At 37.8% G+C, this 15667-nt stretch overlaps 1 protein-coding gene across 2 annotated transcripts in view; it reads right to left on the bottom strand.

Moving 5' to 3' along the window:
* MED13L (mediator complex subunit 13L) overlaps window positions 1-15667 on the bottom strand; it is a 280583-nt gene that overhangs the window by 111983 nt on the left and 152933 nt on the right. For both annotated transcript variants that reach the window (XM_066260496.1, XM_066260495.1), the window contains exon 4: window positions 5364-5447. In XM_066260496.1, the coding sequence (XP_066116593.1) occupies window positions 5364-5447 (84 nt within the window). The remainder of the gene's footprint in view (window positions 1-5363; window positions 5448-15667) is intronic.

The following is a 15667-nucleotide window of genomic DNA, read 5'->3' as shown; positions in this document are numbered from 1 at the left end:
TAAATGTTTGTCTCCTCCCTTCCTAGATACACAATTTTCACTTTGCAGTCACTTGTAGCAAAATAGCAAGAATTCTACATGAAGTATCTTCATTTTAATTCCCCTTGAATACTCAAATATTACCACCTGAAATTCCCCACTCCACTGAAACTGCTCATGTTATGCTCACCATGTCTACATAATTGCCTAATCTAATAGTCTTCTTAGTATGGATTTTATACAGCTTCTATGGAAGACACAGCTTATTCATCTTTAAACTGTAAAAGCCCCTGACTTTAGTGACACCCATCATCCTGGTCTCATCGCTCACTGACTTTCCTTAGCCTCCGTTATATATGCCCTCTCTACCCATCCAGTAAATGTCGATGCTCCCAGAACTCTAAACTTCATCTCTCTTCGCACTTTTCACACAATTCTCAAGTACATTCAAGTGACAAAATTTGTAGTATTTCTGATATATCTTCCATCATATAAACTAGCAGAATATGACTACACATTTTATATAACTATGGAAAAAAGGCTGTGAAGCTATGATTGATGATTAGATAGTCGAAATTTTCTTGTTAATATTCTTTTATGGAATGCCCCTCAGCTATCCCTTGTTAACAGATAAGTGGTAAAAAGCACTACATGTGCAAAGTCAACTTATGAGGAAAACTAAAAAAATTACCAGCACTGATCATACTTTTCTGAACACAGGAAGAAGATTCCCTTTCATACTACAAGTATCTCTTTACATGTCTGCTTACCCTCTAGATAAGAGATCCCTGGTCCCTGCCTTTTCATCTTTGCCCTTCTAAAAGGAAAGAGGAGATGGAAAAAAAAGTGAGCGGTAAAGAGAAAGTGGAGGGTAAGGAAAAGACAAGAGAGAAGTTTTAAAGTGCTAAAAGAATATTCTCTACATCAATATATTTCATCTTATTATACAAATATACTTTTTGCTCTTAAAAACATAAGACAGGGCATTTCTTGAACATGCACATTAGGTAGTGTAAGGACATAAAACGAATCCCAGGCTTAAGGGTAGAGAAAATATCCATATAGAGTAACACAGAAGCAGTCAAAATAATATATTTCCAATTGTGCGTGTGTGTGACGCAAATAATTAGAATATTTGAAAGTACATATATATATAAGGCTATTTGGAATATCATCCAAAAGCAGGGCAGGTTTGCCCATGAAGAGGAGACAGCTAATTAATTTTAAAAATGAACTAGGCGAGTGGGTTATTTGTGTTAACCAGTATTTGTATTACCCCACTAAATACTATACACACCTGATACCTAGAAAAGATCAATGGCCAAACTGTTATTGGGGGCAATCAATTATTTTGCTAAAAATGCCATTCAAAAACTAAAGCATATACAAAAAAATATGCAGTATGGGCTGTGACTAGACTAAATTAGAAAATAAAGACCTTTCTAAAAGAAAGAAACTCTGTTCTGGCTGAGTAGCTTAGTTGGTTAGAGCATCATCCCCATACGTCAAAGTTTCAGGATCTACCCCCCAGTCAGGGCACATATAAGAGTCAACCAGTGAATGCATAAATAAGCGGAGCAATAAACTGATGTCTCTCTCTCCCCCCACTTTTAAAAAATCAATTTTAAAAAAATTTAAAAAGCAGCCCTGGCCGGTTGGCTCAGTGGTAGAGCGTCGGCCTGGCGTGCAGGAGTCCCGGATTCGATTCCTGGCCAGGGCACACAGAAGAAGCGCCCATCTGCTTCTCTACCCCTCACCCTCTCCTTCCTCTCTGCCTCTCTCTTCCCCTCCCGCAGCCAGGGCTCCATTGGAGCAAAGTTGGCCCAGGCACTGAGGATAGCTCCTTGGCCTCTGCCTCAGGCACTAGAATGGCTCTGGTTGCAACAGAGCAACGCTCCAAATGGGCAGAGCATTGCCCCCTGGTGGGCATGCCGGGTGGATCCCAGTCGGGTGCATGCGGGAGTCTGTCTGACTGCCTCCCCGTTTCCAACTTCAAAAAAATACAAAAAAATAAATAAAAATTAAAAAGCAAAGAAACGCCATGAATGGAATAATTTCTAAAATCATTTCACAAACATATTTTTCACTGGTTTGTTTTTAAGCATATAACAGAAGCAAGGCTTTTTCAAGTTCAACACATGTTAGAAACCAGTATTTTTAACGTTTGGATGTCAGTTGTCATAACTCTTTAGGACAAAGCCAAAGTTTTCTTTCCTACCTATTATATTCCCAATGACATAACAACAAAAGACATGTCATTATAGAGAAAAAAAAGATGAATTTATTTCATTTTCATGAACCTGTCTGGTCAAATTTATTTTATATATTTTTCTAAAATTATCCTGAGCATCATCTCTTATCAAACATTGAAAACTCTAATTTAGAGTCCACCAGCAAATGATTTAGTTTCACTATCAATATGGAGAGAAATTATAACTCAAGAAACTATATGCTACTAATCCAACAGGTGAAAACTAATCATCAGTGTGTTTATTTTCCCCACGATTAGATTTACTTAGCTACATAAAATATGCCATGTGTTCAATCATATTTTAACCTACTAAATAAAAATATATATTAGTATTACTATATACTTAGAATACTATCATTTAAAACATATTTCTTTTATTTGTATCTAATGCCATGAACTAAGAGCATTCCTAAAAAATAATAACTTGTGCATACAGTTTCTTTAGCAATGGGAAGCAAATTTTCCTCTCCATTGGTCACTAAACTAACATATACAAAACTTTTTTTTTTTTAAGCAAGAGAAACAGAGATAGAGACAGACAGGAAGGGAGAGAGAAATGAGAAGCATCAATTCTTGTTGTGGCACCTTAGCTGTTGATTGCTTTCTCACACATGCCTTGATCAGGGGGCTATAGCAAAGTCAGTGACCCCTTGCTCAATCCAGCGACCTTTGGGCTCAAGCCAGCGACCATGGGGTTATGTCCCATGCTCAAGCCAGCGACCCCATACTCAAGCTAAATGAGCCCACACTCAAGGCGGCAACTTTAGGGTTTCAAACCTGGGTCCTCTGTGTCCTAAGCCGATGCTCTATCCATTGCACCACCACCTGGTCAGGCTGTACAAAACTTTTTAAAAACAAACTTATAATAAATTTATTTTTGCTTTTCTCCAACTAAATTATAAGTTAATCACATGTATTATCTCATTTAATTCTCACAATTATCTCTAAAATAGTAACTGCAACTCAGTAACAACAAAAAACAAAATTCAACTAAAGAAGAACACTTTGTCCAAAGGCAAATAACTTGTAAACAAAGGTATGTACTGTGATCCAACATCTCATAATTCCAAATGTCCTTCTCCAGTGTCACTCTGTCCATCCAAAATGACAATCACTGAGATCCTCTTTCAACATCTACTAGCTACTCAGTGAATAAAAATAGAAGTCATTATACTTAATAAAGTTTTAATAGTAAATGCCAACTACTTAAATTCAATTATTGGTTTAAAATTTTTCCATCTGTTAATGTATTTTAAAATTTTTGTAAATCATTAAAATGTACAGGAGAGAAGGCAAAACATATGGTACTTCTGGTAGTGACTACGCAATAGAGTGAACAGATATCAAATTCTAATGTACACCTGAAATTTATGGTATTAACCAATATTACCTTAATAAAAATACCATTACCATTTCTATACTACAAAATAGTTCTACATTCAATCATGAATATAAAATCTAAAAATAATGAAATAATTCTATTACACTGCTTCAAATTATTTATACCTGGTTGGCTAAAGTTAGGGAAGACTTTGGAATCTAAAATATAATGGTATAGAAACTATATATAAAATACAGCAATAACTACATTTGACTTTTAAACATTATTTTTTACTATTTAAATAGTAATTGCTACTCCTTCAATCACTATTTCTACATTTCCTCTTCTTCCCTCAAATTCCTGTCACATCATCACACAAACACCTGTACCTACTGATTGATCAAACTATTTTGGACAGAATCAGTGAATTCACTAGTGAGCATTTGTGGGGATGCATGTGCACTCAGCAGGGAGAGGCACACTAAGAATGGTATGAAGATCACTGTGCTAAAGCAATTCCATATTTAACCATTCAGACTCATCAACATTAAAAGCCACAATTTTAACCATTCAGAAAATTGAAGGAAAATGCTAAGACTAATTATGTCCTTGGAACATATGCATTAGTTAGACCAAATCAATAAAAGCAAAATTCCTCCCCATCAATCCCAGTATCTGTACACACCCACATACACTGGCACCTCTCTAAGAGTACCATTCTACTTTCCCAACAAACTCTGATATACACGATACCTACTATGTTCTATTTAAATACCATTCTTAAACTAATCCTAAAGGATTTTAAATGTACTCAAGAAAAGAAAAATACTTTAAGGAAGTGCATGGTGATGGAGGGGCAATCCCTATTTTAACTGATTTGAAAAAAAGAAATCCAAATTATCATAAATGATCATGAGATTCCACAACCACTTCATCGCAGCTTTAAGACATGAAGGTTGCAGAGAAGACTGCTAATTAAATCTCTAGTAGGAACAAGGAAGTAGTAAAGTTTCTAAAAGAGCTAAGAGCTTACAGCAAAAATTCTGGCAAACTATCCAAAAGATCTAACCTTAGAGCTATCATAAAAGGCTTCAACAAGAGCTCTTACTGGCGGCCAGGAGCTCGGACCCATAGCTTACGGTAAGTTCACAAGTAGTAAAATAGGATAAAGGTGTGTACCCTGCTCTTCTGAAATAAACAATCACCATCAACCTATGATTCCAATTAAGGCTATGTTGTGTTCAGAGGTGAATGCGGTAAATATTTGATTTTGGGGGTTTTGTTTTTTGATTCTGATTTGATTAACCTAAACCTCCATGTTTGCTTAGTATCAAGAAATGCCTTTAGTGGTTAAAAGTTCAGCACTGTTTAGAAGTAATTCACAGTTCTAGTTTGACAATTATCAAGGATGTGTTGACCGACTTTTAAGAGACATCAATTATATAAATACTGTTACCATTTGAATTCACTTGACTTTTTAAGGTCATGCCATGTAATACTTTAAGGCAGAAAAATAAATAATAATAAAAAATAATGTAAAATATTTGAATTCAAACAGTGTGGTAATACGGGGCTCACATATAAGTAATACTGAGAATCATCTTTCTGGTACCATTTTTAATATTCCCCCAAAATTCTGTAATGCAGTATTTACTTAATAATATGTGATCCAGGAATATATTCAGTACACCTAAACTAATAACATTATTAGAAAATAAATAAATAAGCTGCTTCCCCCACCCACGTCTTCCTCAAAGATAGCTGTAGTCGAGCAAAAGAAACCAAAAAACCAAGAGCATTCTAAATACTCACCTTTTGTTGACTGGCTTCTCATCCTTTTCATACGGTCTGACAAACCATTTCCCAATCCTAACGAAGTTCTTATCCATTAGGCACCTATGATAATTACATCAAGAATTACTTTCATAGTTTAAGTAACAAATTAAGAAGTCATTGCATCAATAATCACAGATGCTACACACCACTGGAAATAAAAACATCACCAATTAAACTGTCAAAATGTTTCCTTATCATTTAACATTTATAGGTTATACTTAGAGAACTTTCCGGCTTTGGACATAGATTTTTATTATATATTATTCTTGCCCATGTAAAAAAATTAAGCCAAATTAATTGGTTGATACATTCCTGAACTGTCTTACACTTCTGAGTTACTCCAAATCCAATCACACTTCTGCTGCATTACTTCAATTCTGTGTCACCAAGAATACTGGGAACGCAAGCAGCATTTCTTAAGAACACCTCAGAGATATTCTTCCAAGTAACTGATGCCCATTTTGCAAGTTTTAATGCTGGCTTTTTCTTGATTGGCATGGGATAGGCAATCCTTAGCAAGGATCTCAATTGAAAAAAAAAGGAAGAAAATAAAGAAAAGCATAGCAGAGCCTATGCTACTTAGGTATTTTCCTTGTGTAGGGATGGCAAAAGAACTTGGTTGTGGCTCTGCAAGAACTGCAGTTATTTCTTCAATAACAAGTACTTGTTATCCTCATAATTAAATTGTACCCTGCTTCTGTGTCCATGATATTTTGAGTACATTGTGTTTCAGTATCAAATCAGAGTAATCCTTCTGAAGACAATGTTAAATGGCAACTGAACTCAACCAATAATGCACACAATTAAACTGAAGTGACAACAATACAGACAGCCTTGACCAAGTTCACTCGTGTGCAGTCAAATGACTACGTCATAACTACAATCTAGCCAACTATAAGATGCCATCGTTTGTAAGGAGTATCCCTGATTTTAAAAATATAAAATTGTGGGAGAAAAATGTACATTTTGAAATTGATATAGTAATCTCTAACATTATTCAGTGAAATGACACAGACTTTGCCAGAAAGCTTGATGTAATTCTTCTATACAAAGATCTACCTACCAGTAAAAGAGCTGTGTAGCAATTCTTTACTCAATATTCAGGCAATTCTGCATATGGTTTGTGCCTCTGTAATTTCCACACCATTAAGGAGAATGGAAACAATTCAATCCTTCACCCAACTCATTACAGGTTAGATAGGTCAAAGGCAGTGGTTTCTGCTGGTTACAGTGTCACTCCCAATGGCCAGAGCCAATTTGGAGCAATGCTGCATTAAAAACTCACTGATTTTATAATGGTTGGTTGGCTAGCAGTAGAGCGTTGGCACAGCATATGGATGTCTCGGGTTCAATTCCCAGTCAGGGCACAAAAAAGCACCCATGTGCTTCTCCACCCTTCCCTTTCTCACTTTTCTCTTTCTCTATCTGTCTCTCTCTCCCTCTCCCCCTCCTGCAGCCATGGCTCCATTGAAGCAAGCTGGTCCTGGGCACTGAGGATGGCTCCATGGCCTCACCTCAGGCGCTGAAAAGAGCTTGGTTGCTGAGCAATGGAGCAGCTGTCCAGGGAGGTAGAGCATCACCTAGTAGGGGGCTTGCCAGGTGGATCCCGGTTGGGGCACATGCAGGAGTCTGTCTCTCTGCCTCCCCTCCTCTCACTGAATTAAAAACAAACAAAAAACCTCACTGGTTTCAACTGGCTTCATATTGAAAATAAACTTCTACAACAATCTTCCTTGCTCACAATGAAAATAATAATTTCAAAGTAAACAGAACTGAGATTCAGCCCAGGTATATCTGATCACAGAGACAGGATGCTGAACTATTATATTACCATATACTGACTCTCATGTTGTCACATTCCTCAATTCTTTCATTTTTAAAACCCAGATGCATCTTATAATTGATGAGTCTATTTAATGTTTCTTTATTCCCCCAAAATTGTTATAAATTGAAGGTATATCTTAAAATCAATATTGCTTAGAATGAAAGCAATAGGGCATGTAACAGGTACAGAATCCCATTGAAGACTAAACACTGTCTTCCACCAACATGCATCCCCACTTAATAAATACCACTTTAAATAAAGTATTCATTCCCATTATATCTTAAAGGTCACAATTAAAAATAATCATTTATTCAATAACAGATGAAACATTAATTTATGTTTTATGGATAGAAAGAAGCCCAAGGCTTAAGACAATATATTATGAAAAACATCTCTGACTAAAGAAGACAACATACAAAGTTTGTTTCAAAACCCTTGCCCTTTTATGAAGTAATAGCCACAAGTTTTATTTGCTAATTTCATTCCAGAACAAACAAAGAGGGAATATAAGGGATGGAGGAGCAGCACACGGCCAAGACTACTCAAGGACAAAGGCAAAAAGCTCATGAAAATGCTAAGATTCTAACTCTCTGTGTTAATGTATTTCCTGTAGTTCCCACAATAGATATTTCTTCGTCAAGCAATGTCAACAAAAGGTTATTACCACTAATACACAAAACAGTCATGGAAACTACTGATCCTTCAATCCAAAACCTTCTGGTTCCAAACGACAGTCATAAATTACATATGTGATTTTCAACTGCTAAGCAGTTTCTATGTGATCAAGGCTTTCCTATACTCTGAAAGGAAAACATGAGAACACAATTTTGTTGGATGAAGTAATGTTTTTACTCAGTTTTCTAATTACTGATTTGTAATTGACATCTCTGTATAATGGAGCAGTCACAAGTCATGCTGTCATCAGTGATATGGCAGAAAGTTACCAAGTCACCATGTACCTTACCCAAGTCACCAGAAAGTTACCCAAGTCACCAAGCACCTTATAAATTACTGAAAGTAATAAGTACTGTGCTGCCTTCCTCTCTCTTGTCCTCCAATCCAACAGAATTAATGCTCAGTTAGATGGAAAGATAGGTAAATATGACAAAGTCTGGTTTTATTCAAGAAAACAGGTAAAAAGAACTCAGCAACTATCACTCGATTTCTACACTCTTCAGTTTCCTAAGTCTCAACTCTGGCTGGTCCACAACAGAAATTTCATTCTCTTTTTCCACCCTAACCCCTTCTCGTGTGTGTGTGTGTGTGTGTGTGTGTGTGTGTGTGTGTGTGTGTGTGTGTGAGAGAGAGAGAGAGAGAGAGAGAGAGAGAGAGAGAAACAGACAGATCTTCTAGGAGAACCTGGTCATTTGTATTCTGAGTTATGAGAAGAAATGAGAGGTGGGTGTGTCTTTGCTACGGAAGACAATTCTGCTATCTGACTGATATTTGGGACTACCTGGCTCAACAGCAGACTAGACTGAGGTAGTAAGCCCTTGGTTCTCAATCACTTGGGGGTACTGATTTTTCTAAAAACACTAACAAAATTTATGTTATTATAGATTCGTTCTCTTGAAAAATGTGCAAAAGAGCAAAACATCACATACAATTCCACAGAATTGGTGAACTTTCTAAAGCTAATCCTAGATGAAGAATTTCTGTACTAAATACTATCATTAATCACTACTAACCTTGTTTTTGGCCTGGAATCCCTCTCTTGTCCCACTCTATATCCCTTCCTCATCTAATCTATTGTCATTCATCTTCCCTGTCCCAGATCAGCCTGCTCAGTACTCTAACAACTACAAATCGGTGCTTTCAAAACTGAGTTGTAATCATTCATTTCTATGGCTCTTTTCTGCCAAGAAAATACAAGCAATTTGGGGAAAGACACAGTATCTTTTTCACTGACAATATTCAGCAAATAGTTAAGTGCCTACTATGTAATATGCTTTATGTTCTGCTCTGGACTAGGAAGTGCTCAATAAATACCTGAGAAATGAATGCTATGTAACAAGGAACATTTTCCTATTCACAATATAATAATATCGTTACTCTTCTTTTTCGTAACCACTAATCATAGACAGCCTCATACTTTTAATTTTCTTCAGTTTATGTGTTCTCACTAGTGAGTCTACAGACCTAACGGATGGATGTGTTTAGGGGGTGGGGGATGATCAACATATTTTTACTTCTTTATAGCCCAACAACTCTCACTCCAGACTAAAATCACAGTAGATATTCAACATGTTAGGAATCACACTGATGCTAAAAAATGCTTTGAAAGACTAGCACTACTGCCCATAGGCTTTAATTATACTTAAAGAAGAGAATACAGTAAAGCTTTTCAAAAGAGATAATTCTAAGATAAAAAATATCAGAAGTATAATTTCTCTTTTATACAGTGTGTCTTTAAAGTCATGGTGCACTTTTGACCGGTCACAGGAAAGCAACAAAAGATGATAGAAATGTGAAGTCTGCACCAAATAAAAGGAAAACCCTCCCAGTTTCTGTAGGATGATGTGGCAGCATGTGCGCATGAGTAGATGATGACGTAACACCGTGTATACAGCAGAGCAGCCCACGGCCATGCCAGTTGAGATGTGGATGGTACAGAGAAAAGTTCAGTGTGTTCTGTGGCTCGCTAAATTCAAATCCGTGACCAAAGTGCAAAGTGAATATTGGCGCGTTTATAATGAAGCGCCACCACATAGGAATAACATTACTTGGTGGGATAAGCAGTTGAAGGAAACCGGCAGTTTAGTAGAGAAACCCCGTTCTGGTAGGCCATCAGTCAGTCATGAGACTGTAGAGGCTACACAGGATAGCTACCTAAGGAGGCCTAAAAAAATCTGTGCATGAGCCCACATCGAACCGCACTGAATAGGTATGAAACTGGGAGAGGTTTCCTTTTATTTGATGCAGATTTCACATTTCTATCATCTTTTGTTGCTTTCCTGTGACCGGTCAAAAGTGCACCATGACTTTACGGACACACTATATATCCTATCAATCTTTTTTATTACTTTTGAGCAAAAAAATATATTTAACTCAACAAATAAACCTAGCAGACATACTCCATCTGCCAAAAATTGCTTTAAATCAACATCATAAATAGTGCTAAGAATATATACTAGTCAATCCTGGTCATCTACTCAGTAATCCCAGTCAATATTAAGATTTTCAAAATTATTTTACTATTAAGATTTGAAATAAGTCTATAAATTATCTTGCAAGATCACTACGTGATTCCAGCTTTATAAAACATTCAAGCAACAGTCCTAAGAAACCATTTCTCTTTAGAAATAATTTCCAAATCCCTATCACTGTTTCAAGGAGAAACAGCTGCTGAAAAATAAAAATGAAATCAGGTTTTGTGTGTGTGTGTGTGTGTGTGTGTGTGTGTGTATGTATGTGTGTAATGCCATATGGCCCCAAATGATTAACCTATAAGAGCAAGCTGACTGTAGAGCTGGCCAGTCCCAATGTCTAACCCTAAAATCACTGGCGCACCTCCCATAAGCATACAGGGGCAGCCACAGCCTAACTCAGCAAGCCATTTCCCAAATGGTCAATTAGGGTTAGAAGGGGCTCCTTTTGTGCCCTTCAAATTATGTAACTATGTAGGTATGACAGTTTTCATAGAGTAAAAAGCCAAAGATAGTGTTACTCTCCCATACCCTGAACCAAACTACACTTTATGTTGTCTTCTAGTAGGACCTTCTACAGAGCTGCTCAGGTAGGCTAAATTTTACATAACTTCACAACATAACCTCACCAGCATCTAAGCGTTTACCTTTTCACTCTAATCTGCACCAAACACATATGCAAAGAAGTCTCCTTTCTAGAAACTGCAGTGCTCCCAATTCTCAACTAGATAACAGAAACCCGTGTAATTTAGGGGTTAAACTTTTTTTTTTTCCTTTTACAGAGACAGAAGGATAGACAGGGACAGACAGACAGGAACGAAGAGATGAGAAGCATCAATCATTAGTTTCTCATTGCGCGTTGCAACACCTTAGTTGTTCACTGATTGCTTTCTCATATGTGCCTTGACCTTGGGCCTTCAGCAGACTGAGTGACCCCTTGCTCAAGCCAGCAACCTTGGGTCCAAGCTGGTGAGCTTTAGCTCAAACCAGATGAGCCCATGCTCAAGCTGGTCTCGAACCTGGGTCCTCTGCATCCCAGTCCGACGCTTTACCCACTATGCCACCGCCTGGTCAGGCTTAGGGGTTAAACTTAAAGAAATCTTTATCAACTGATTCCTTCATCTCCATTACACTGGGTTCCCCCTACACCCCAGTGAATGTTCCCTCCTCTAGCCAACCAAACCCTATTATTCTTCCTCTTTCCAAAATCTTCTAATCTGTAAGGTCAGGCTCCTTTGTAGGACTAGTCTCACCTGAAACATCCATTCTAGTACAATTCCAGAGAACTACAAAAGAATTTTTTTTTTACTTTTTAAAAAAGCCTTAATTTTTCCTTATCCTAAAAATATTAAATAAATAGATAAGTTGATTAGTCTTAGGGTGAGTATGTTTCTCTCCCTCTTCCTTTACAACAAGACATGTGCTTTCATTCATGTGTGTCTATGTTTCGTGTCTCTTCCTTTAAAGCATATACTACTTAGGTTTAAAGACTCACTTTCCTACTGCCCTTTAGAGCAGGGGTCTCCAACCTTTTTTGGGCCACGAACCGGTTTAATGTCAGAAAATATTTTCACGGACTGGCCTTTAGGGTGGGACAGATAAATGTATCACGTGACCGAGACAAGCGTCAAGAGTAAGTCTTAGATATAACAGAGGGAATCTGGTCATTTTTAAAAAATAAAACATCATTAAATATAAATAATGTAAATTATTTATTCTTTCTCTGCGAACCAGTACCAAATGGCCCATGGACCTGTACCGGTCCGTGGCCCGGGGGTTGAGGACCACTGCTTTAGAGAACTATACACCGTCACAATTCAATAAAATGGGGCTTTATTCATTACTCATGTCCTTTTCTGTCCTCACATTATACTCAAGGACTCTCAACATTGCAATGTAACATCATCATTTCTTCACCTAAGGCTGTACCTCTCACCATGCTCTAGTGAACAGGGGAGGGCAAAAGTAAGTTTACAACTGTGAGTATGCAAAACCCAGAGTTTATTCTTGCAATATTATTTATTAATTATTGTACTTATTTGAATTACAGCCATGAACCTACTTTTGCCCAGTCCTTTACATTTATTATTTTGAAAATCCTGGCCCACCACATCCAAGGACATTGCTCATTTGACCTCCGATGACCACCTCTACTGGATCATACTACCACAGACATTAAAAGCTAGTAATTTACAAATGTTATTGTTATCATGATTATAACTCAAATTTTCAGTTTATTACTTTTTTAGCAAGAGAGATAAAGACCAAGTCAGAAAGAGAGAGAGAGAGAGGGACAGATAGTGACAGACAGGAATAGAGATGTGAAAAGCATCAATTCTTTGCTTTTTCATATGTGCCTTACCGGGGTGCTACAGCCTGAGCCAGTGACGCCTCGACCTTGGGCATCATGTCAGTGACCTTTGGGCTCAAGCCAGCAACCACAGGATCATGTCTATGATCTCAAGCTCAAACCATGATCTCACACTCAAACCAGTGACCCCGCGCTCAAGCTGGCAACCTCGAGGTTTTGAACCTGGGTCCTCTGCATCCCAATCCGACACTCTATCCACTGTGCCACTGCCTGGTCAGGTTCATGTTATTTTTATTCTACTTTTCCAAATGAATATCTTCACTCTAAACAGCAACTCTTGGCAAACCAAGAGGCTGTGAGCCCAAGGCAATTCTCTAGCTGTGTTATAAACTACCAAGGGGTAATATGCTGACAGTCTATTAGGAGAACAGCACCAGTGGACTACTGTGAAGAGCATTATGCTTTACAAATGTCAAATACTCACAGATTAAGTTCTCCCTAAGTAAGCAGGAACAGGATAGAGCATAACAGCTTCAAACAACCCACATAATCTTCTATTATGTGCAAAGCAATGATTTGCATGTTAGGGGGGGAAAATACCTTTTCATCAAAATCAGCTTATGTTTTATTCTAAAAACTTAGGAAATTAAAATTAAAGTCTACAACACAAGAGAGCCAATTTGACAGTATTATAACAGACATTTTAAATATTTCTACAAAACAAGATTTTCATAAGTCCTATCAAGTGGTGCAAATCACTAAGGCAATAAAAACTGAGTTATATGAAGTGCACATATTTCCTGGGTTTTTATTTTTTTAAACTGTTAAAACCAACGTTTTACTTCATTTAGACAGTTAGGTAGAAGTATATGGCATATTATAAAAACTATACAATTAGAATAACAAGAGTAACAGCCTTTAAAGTTATAATACTAAAAACACCAAATGAAGAAACCCCTCAAAAAAGATTATAAATTTGTTTTCTATTATCTAGCCCCAGTCAAAGAATTTTTCCATTAGTGAAGAGTGTGACACAACCTAAACTCAAAATACTAAGTGCAACCTTTGAAAAGTTCATTATAAATATATATAACAAAATCCCACTAAATTGCAAAGACCGGTGAAAAATAATCTGAACTAGTGCAACAGGATGGGAGGGAAGAAAGGAAAAAGGGAGGGAAGGAGGGAAAAAGGGAGGGAAGTAGGGAGGAAAAAGCCAAGTCAAATTAACAGAGGTTCTATATAAGTAAAATCCTAATTAATGATATTTTATCATTCTAGGCAATTTGCCAAAAGGGATAATCAACCATTAAGAAAATAGGAAGCATGGTTACTTTCTCAAAAGAAAAAATAACCATGACTGCATGATCTAAAATTATAAAAGTTGGAAGGCCTAAATATTCAAATATTGAAATCTTAAGAAATCACAAACGAATACCAAAAGAAGCCAATATGGCTCAGTTTTAAAAAACATGAATAAATACATCCATAATTTTGTCTTAGAAACATATCTGTGCTTAAGTAATATAACTAGCACCTGTTTGGAGAATATATTATTAGAAGGGAGAAGACCTCAACTGACAGATATGATAGGCTGCATCCTTTCCCCAAATATGTGCTATCCCTCCCTCTCCCACTGACATCAAGCTTGGCCATGTGACTTTGGTACCTCCCACAAATGGATATTACTTTCTCATCTATTTGACTTTGGTGGTAAATATCTTGGCCAGTAAAATGTGAGCAGAAATGACACACACCACTTTTGAACAGATGCTTTGATGGGTTATTATACATTTTACCGCTGCCCTCCACAAGGAGCCCATCAAATCTTGACAGGCCTGCCCTGTCAGCATCATTCCTGCTCTCAGGAAAGAGTGCTGCAGTAAGGGACTCACAGTGAACAAGCAACAGAAGCAGGAAATACACCTCAATTGTTGTAAGAGAGTAGGATCTTTCAGGTCTTTTGTTACTGGAGCATACCTAAGCCTAGCCTGATTTGTGAGAGGCCACTGCAATACTTCTCCAAACACACGTATTGTAAAAGTAGGCCAGTAGCCATCAAAAGGAAGAGAATGGGACTGACAAGAGAAATATCTGGAAGACTGTGAGTAGGTGGGGGTTCAATATTGTAAGATAAGAACCACATGGAAGTCGAATGAACTGAATTACATATAACCCCCAAAGAAAAGAATTAAGATTAAGAAACAGATTTCTGCTCAGCATTAGAAAGACTTTCTAGATAGAGAGAAGGCTGAGTGCTGTTTATGTGATAACTGCTGGGAGAAGGGGAATTAGGAAGAAGGAGAGGAGGTGATAGGGGGGATAAATGGTGATAAGTGGAGACTTGATCTGGGGGGATGAACACACAATACAGTGTACAGATGATGTGTTGCAGAACTGTGCACCTGAAACCTGCATAATTTTGATAACCAGTGTCACTCTGATAAATTAAAGGGAATAGGTCCTGGCCGGTTGGCTCAGCAGTAGAGTGTCGGCCTGGCGTGCAGGAGTCCCAGGTTCGATTCCCGGCCAGGGCACACAGGAGAGGCACCCATTTGCTTCTCCACCCCTCCCCCTGGCCTCCCTCTCTGTCTCTCTCTTCCCCTCCCGCAGCGAGGCTCCATTGGAGCAAAGATGGCCCGGGCGCTGGGGATGGCTCTGTGGCCTCTGCCTCAGGCGCTAGAATGGCTCTGGATGCAACAGAGCGACGCCCCAGAGGGGCAAAGCATCGCCCCCTGGTGGGCATGCCGAGTGGATCCCGGTCGGGCGCATGCAGGAGTCTGTCTGACTGCCTCCCCGTTTCCAGCTTCGGAAGAAGGAAAAAAAAAAAAAAAGGAGAAAAAAAATTAAAGGGAATAAATTTTTAAAGAAATAAAAGAAAGAGAAAGAAAAGACTTTCTAATAGAGTGTTCTCTAAAGATGAAAAGACTTCCTTTGGGGGGGGGGGGAATCTTCCTTTGGGAAGCTGTGCTCACATAACCAGAAGTATGATATATAA

Source organism: Saccopteryx bilineata, chromosome 2, assembly GCF_036850765.1.
Source record: "Saccopteryx bilineata isolate mSacBil1 chromosome 2, mSacBil1_pri_phased_curated, whole genome shotgun sequence".
Taxonomy (NCBI): domain Eukaryota; kingdom Metazoa; phylum Chordata; class Mammalia; order Chiroptera; family Emballonuridae; genus Saccopteryx; species Saccopteryx bilineata.
The sequence above is the reverse complement of the archived record's forward strand: the minus strand, read 5'-3'. Positions and strand labels throughout refer to the sequence as shown.